Genomic DNA, 6,310 nt, shown 5'->3' with positions numbered 1-6,310 from the left:
GTAATAAGTATGACGTCATCCGCCTGTTCAACATGCATTCAGTGGTGTCATCCCAACAGCAACTCCTGTTTTTTAAAAAAAAAGTTCAATCTTCTAGGGTTTACAGTCACCGTAACCAAGAAGGATGTGCGGCCTGTACAAAAGCTGTCTGAGCATAACATCGACAAGCTGTGTGTATCCTAAAGGCGGATTACCAGCGAGAACTATGGCGTAGATACTTGCATTTGGGATGTGTGCAGGACTTTGTCTGAATCCCTCATCAAGTTATTGGGTTTGTTTGCAGATCAAAAGAAGCGCTTCGATGTCTTGGGGGTGTTACGCTTCAAGTATGCGATACGTCAGTAGCCACACAAAAATATTCACTTCTCGACAAGCTGTATTTTGTTGATCTTCAACGCCTTCCGTTCAACGTGCCCGATTGTGACATCTAAAACTGGTTTGTTAGTCGTAACGCACAACCTGTTCTCATCACGGCGACTCATGATCACGGCATGCTCAAGTCTAGAGCTCGTACTCTATACTTCAATGCAGTCTCATGCCCACCTGGCTTGTTTGAACCGCAGGGGAAATTCACCCTTGACCCTGTACCCTAAATACTATAAATTCAGTCTGTCATCGAGATGACCTCATGACTGAAACAAGAACGACCTCAAGACGGACCTTCAATCGTATATGAAGACGGACTTCAAGATGAACAGACATACCCACGACCAACGTCTGACCGAGACGACCAGCCGACAGTGACTCCGAACAGACTGTTTGTAACCGAGCCGTCGGTGACATCATTCGACTTTCAAATCAGCCTACTTCAACCTATGTTGTCACATTAATGGATGGACCCGAATAATGCTATTTGCCGCAGTCCGCAGCTACCACCACCAGCGAAACACATCATCGATGTCACGATCAAACGATACAGAAATCTTGCTGTTCGAGTCAAATCGAAGGAGTCAGCACATTAACGTTTTGAAGCCGACCCACCTTGCTCCGTGACGACTAAGGTTTCTTTGACCGTGTCTAAAGAGCTCGAGAATTCCGACAGCGCAGCATCTTTGCGCGCTCAATACAATTAGCAGCTTGCCGGCAACGAGCAAGCACTGACAGCAATTAACACTGCTGACACCGGTGCTTAACTGATGCTACTTCAGTGTTAATTTGAGATCCTATCGAGAGATTCATTTAGAGAGATAAACCCTTTCTATAAAGATGTCCAGTCCACATTTCAGTCATCTGGTATATTCTGGGGGAGTGTTTGCTCCTCCCCTGACGGACAATCGTCGATGGCAAAAAAGACTTCTTAATGGCGACGGCCCAACTCTCAACTGATTGACTCAACTACGCTACGATATGGCAATTGAACAAGTCACACAAAATCGAGCGAAAGCTGCTAAAGAAGCAAAACGAACCACAGCCATGGATATCGAAGTAGAAACATCCATGGCCACCTCGGTTCAGAAGCCTGTCCACAAACGCATACAACACGAGTCAAGAACCCTTGAAATCTCAGGTGTCAAAACTTAAGGAAGCGTTAAACGACAGCACCAGTCGTCAAAGGGGCACCGATCGGCGAAACAAGACTGCAAAGCCTCATAAAAACAAGGAAAGCCTTCACAAAAGCCTTTACAGAAGAAGCAACTTCTCAAGCTCACCGAAATGCAAGTGGAATAGTGGACGCAACCGGTCCCGCCAAGTCCGGAAAGCCACCCACAAAGCCAAGATCAAAGAAGAACGCCAAGCAGAAAAGCGTGTAGAACACGAAAAAGAAGACCCAATCCAAGTAGGTCGATCAGACAAAAGGAATGCGCTAGCTCTCTCTGCTAGCCGAACAACAAGAGAAATTAATAGCTATGCACGGAACTTAGCTCTTCATAAGTTTGTACCGTCGTCTATTGCAACTCCCTTGCTCTGGATCGTCTACTAGGTCTTAACCTAAAATTTATCCCGACTCCTCGACCTCACCGCCTGTCAAATCTTTATGCTGCCCTTCCAGGCATTATACGGAAAGTTCGTCTTTCCGCACAGTTCGGGAGCCAACAAAAAAATATAACAAGAGACTTTCTGTCCCAAACCCATCGATTCAGCCGAAGCCAGCCTCGGCATCAATCGAGGCAATTCTGCAACGTGTTAAACATAATTTTTTGGGAGACATGGCAACTGAGGAAATTCAGGAACCTAAACTCGACTCAACGCGACACGTTTCAACTTCTGAAAAGTCGCCCGGATCTTAAGGTGGTTATCACCGACAAGAACTTACGACCAGCGTTTTTTACAACAGAACATTATGTGAGACTATGTGTGGACCATCTCTCAGATGCGATACTATATGTGCTGCAACGCGCTCCAGTTGACACACTGACCCGACTTATACGAACTTTCGTTCGTATATGGTACAAACATATAGCAAAGAGATATGCATATCGTACTGACTGGGACACAACTCGGATCATAACGGCGAATTTAGCCAAGTCTCGGTTAAACGTCTTCTACGCTTTGGCGAAGATTCATCACAGACCTACACTCTGTATTCGACCTATTGTATCCAACAGCGCAAGCATTCTCGAATGACTCTCCAAATGGTTAGACTTTCAGCTCCAATTTTTTCTATATATTTTCCAAGAAATATATTCGTGAATCAGACCAGATTCTGACGGAACTCCCTAACCTATTTATCCCGCCCGGTGTGCTGTTAATCGCTATTGTCGTAGAATCTCTCTACACCAATATATCGATCAAGAATACCATCAAGACAATCACGGAACTTATTCACGGTATATGGGAAAACGCGATTCTGTCAGGACTCCAGTCAGTAATAAATAACAACTACTTTACCTTTGGAGACGCGTGCTGGCGCCAAATCCTGGGAACAGCTATGGGAACGTCCGTGGCACCGACATTTGCTTCCCTATATGTAGCTCACATTGCCATAAACCTTACTTGAAAAAATCTCAGGATATGTAGTCTACTATAAAGGCTACATTGACGATGTATTAACTGTGTGGAACCCCACCGATTCACCATACAGCTTTCGTTACTTTCTGGTAATGTTCACTCGACAGTCTAGACTACGATTTACCAGCTCTATCGAAACAAATGATACTGTCTTTCTCGATCTACGAATCATTCGAAATGGACAACGGTTACACACGCGCATATATCAGAAAACTTTGAATCTGTACCTGTATATTCCTGCCAATGGCGCCCATCCAGGTGTACTCAAGGGGTTGATCATTGGTCAATTACGGTAATACCGCAAGCAGAAGACACGAATTCGAGATTTTAAACAAATCGTGAAACAACTATATGCACACCTACTTGACCGGGGTTATACGCCAACAACACTACAACCGCTGTTTTAAGAGGCGCTCAAGAATACTACATCGGTCCAAAAACCGCCGCAACAGCGCCTATCGTCTTTCAGCTCCATTACGATCCCAATGGATTAACAAGAAGCAGACTTCACTCATTACTAGAGACCAATGAGATGGAAAAGGCCCAAGGCACATAGGTGGAAATCTGCTACCCCAAGCCTCCAAATCTCAAGACTTTGCTATATCCTTCGCAACTATCGACAACTGCCCCATTGACTGCGGTCTTATCTAAGCCAATGGGGTTTAAACCCTTAACCCCAGGTCCAGTAGAAGTTAAATTTCTCAACACATCTGATACTTGCCAGATTTTATATTCCCTATTATCTGATACCTTTCAGAGTATATATCTGTGTTATATCTGCTAAGTGCCAGATCCGTTATACCCGTCACAACTTATATGATGTGACACAAAACTCTGGCAAATCGGATACATGTCGGAGGTTATAACCCTAACATATCTGATATCTTTCAGAGCATAAATACCTGTCACAAGTTATATCATGTTGATCGCAAAACCTGCCAAAATAAAATACGGATCTACCCGTGAGGGCCAAAGTCAATTATAATTTCAACCAGAACCAAAAAAGAAAAATGTTCGTAAGGAACTAAGTGTAGCTATAACATGTCATACTAAAGATATTAGTTAGCGAAAACTATGCTACCAAAATTTTTCGAGGTAGTTCCCTAGGTCCTCCTTAAAGTTCTTATGCTAATATAAGTTCTACTATACCTAAGCCCTAAACCCTAGAATTATAATAAAACATTTAACCTCACTTTTAACCTATCATAACGGACAATTGCAGGATAGCTCTCGATGATTTCGTAAGATTTTTTTGTGTGAACTTAACTTAAATATTTCTAAACCCCAAACCCTAATTTAAGATTAAAGATAGACTTGGTATGACATGGCTGAAATATATTGAGTCTAATCTCGACTGGAGGTCGAAGTGCTTGGGCGCTACGCTTACGTCTCCTGATTATGCTGTGGTGGGTTATGAACCCATCTCTGTAAAACCGCAAAAACGCTATTGGCACGGGCACTGGAACGAGACGGTCAACGCGCTGTAGATTGGAGTATCTGAATTGGTGAGCAACGAAGGTGTATTAGACAGGAGTCCTGAGCATGACTTGCGGGCTGGATATGGAGTGGCACGTAATCCAGTAAGCGCTGCTCAAGTATTGGAGTAGACGCTGCTGGCCATCCGTGGCATGGTCGGCCAAGGGCCGAGGTAACAAGGGCGATCCCTTTTGATACATGTGGAGTGGCACGGAGCCCACTGAGCACTGCACACGTTACGAAGCAGTTTCTGGATGCCAAGAATGGCATGGTCGGACAAGATCCGAGGCATCAAGGGCGAGGTCTTTGTGGTGCGCGTGGAGTGGAACGTAATCCACTGGGCACTGCTCACGTTTCGAAGCCGTTTCTGCATGCCAAGAGTGGCATGGTCGGACGGTCTCATGTGCAAGACCCTTCTGATGCCTGTGGAGCGGCAAGTTATCCACTGGGCGAAATAGCAGTCCTTCGTCGGATGTTGTTAATAACATCAAGGCTTCGATGGAGATGAGAGTGGGCACACTGGACGACGCAGAGTGCGTATTCCCTCTGGTCTCGACGAGACGTAAAGCCTCTATAGCGAGGAGACGGCGATGCCTTATGTTTACTGCAAGATGCAGGGCGTCGACCCTAACCCAGGGTGTGTCTACCGTGGACGATAGCGCACAGCTATATACCTTGTCAACGGTATGACGGGAGAGGAAGACGGCGACGTCACCCTCGAGGCTATTCCCGCGGTAATTGCTCTTCTTGAGCTGGACGAGACGTCCTTCGAAGAGTTTGGCGGTGCCTCGAAGGCAGGCAAATAAGCCGAGGAGGTCAATTTAAGACCGAACGAGGGGATTAACTCGACGTCGCTTCTGGTCCTAGGGTACTAGGGGGGGCTTGAGGCACCAAGTGGATTGTCGATCCTGAAGGAGTCCTTCGGATCCGTCTTATGCTTTGGTAAAGGAATTCCTAGACGTCGTCTCCAAAGACCCGCCGTCGGTACTACCTCCGGTTTAAGGTGTGCGTCATGAGATCAACCTTGTTCCGGGAACCAAACCTCAACAAATACTGCGTAACACGCCAATGGCCCCTGCTCAAAGAGCAGTGTGACATCATTGACGCTTTTTCCCGTGCGAAGCACGATGCAGATATGGTGTGTAAGACCAAATCTCCCCATTCGGCACCCACCTTTTTGTGTCTGGAAGCCGAACGGTAAGTGGTGTATCGTTCACGCTCATATTAAGCTAAACGCTGCCACCATTCCGACACAGACGCTAGTTCCTAGAAAGGATATCCCCAGTACAATACGGTTGACTGTACAAAGTACAGTGTACTCGACTTGGTCGATGGTTATTACCAATTGCTCATGAGAGCGAGTGACAAACCGCTGACAGCGGTGAGTACTCCGAGTGTTATACTCTGGGGGTGGCTGGTAGTGATGCCCCAAGCGCTGTCAATTGCACCAGCAACATTAATCATCTTGTGACGCAATTATTTAGGCCTCATCGGACGTATGCACAGACATATGAAAAACACATCGTCCATTTGAGAGCGGTGTTCGAGTGCATGCGCACGAATAATCTGTATACTAATGCCGACAAAAGCATCTTCGGCGCGGAGAAATTTCCCAATAATTGGGTAGCGACGGCTTCGAGCGGATCCCGCTAATGTCAAGATTATTGTGGAGTGGCCGGTTCCAAAGAACCAAATGGACTTGCGCAAGTGGCTTGGCCTCGCCAACTGCTTGCACAAATATAGCGCAAATTATGCGGAAATGGCACAGCCATTGACAAGTCTCCTTAAAAAGGATGAGGAATGGTATTGGAACACCGAGCATCGGGGGGCTTTTTACAGTGTCAAAGACAGCCTCCTTCATGCATCAATACTGGCGCTGCCAGAC

The 6,310-nt window shown here is 46.1% G+C and overlaps 1 protein-coding gene across 1 annotated transcript; it reads left to right on the top strand.

The window, feature by feature from the left end:
• Positions 1 to 1,347: 1,347 nt before the first annotated feature.
• On the top strand, positions 1,348 to 1,921 carry PHALS_08902 (uncharacterized protein; the record flags this gene model as incomplete). Its single annotated transcript, XM_024724333.1, has 2 exons — positions 1,348 to 1,449; positions 1,508 to 1,921. 2 exons carry the CDS (start codon positions 1,348 to 1,350, stop codon positions 1,919 to 1,921), a joined length of 516 nt encoding a protein of 171 aa, XP_024575221.1.
• Positions 1,922 to 6,310: the final 4,389 nt, after the last annotated feature.

This window comes from Plasmopara halstedii (assembly GCF_900000015.1).
Source record: "Plasmopara halstedii genome assembly, contig: Scaffold_323, whole genome shotgun sequence".
Taxonomy (NCBI): Eukaryota; Oomycota; class Peronosporomycetes; order Peronosporales; family Peronosporaceae; genus Plasmopara; species Plasmopara halstedii.
This window is presented reverse-complemented; position numbering and strand designations above follow the sequence as displayed.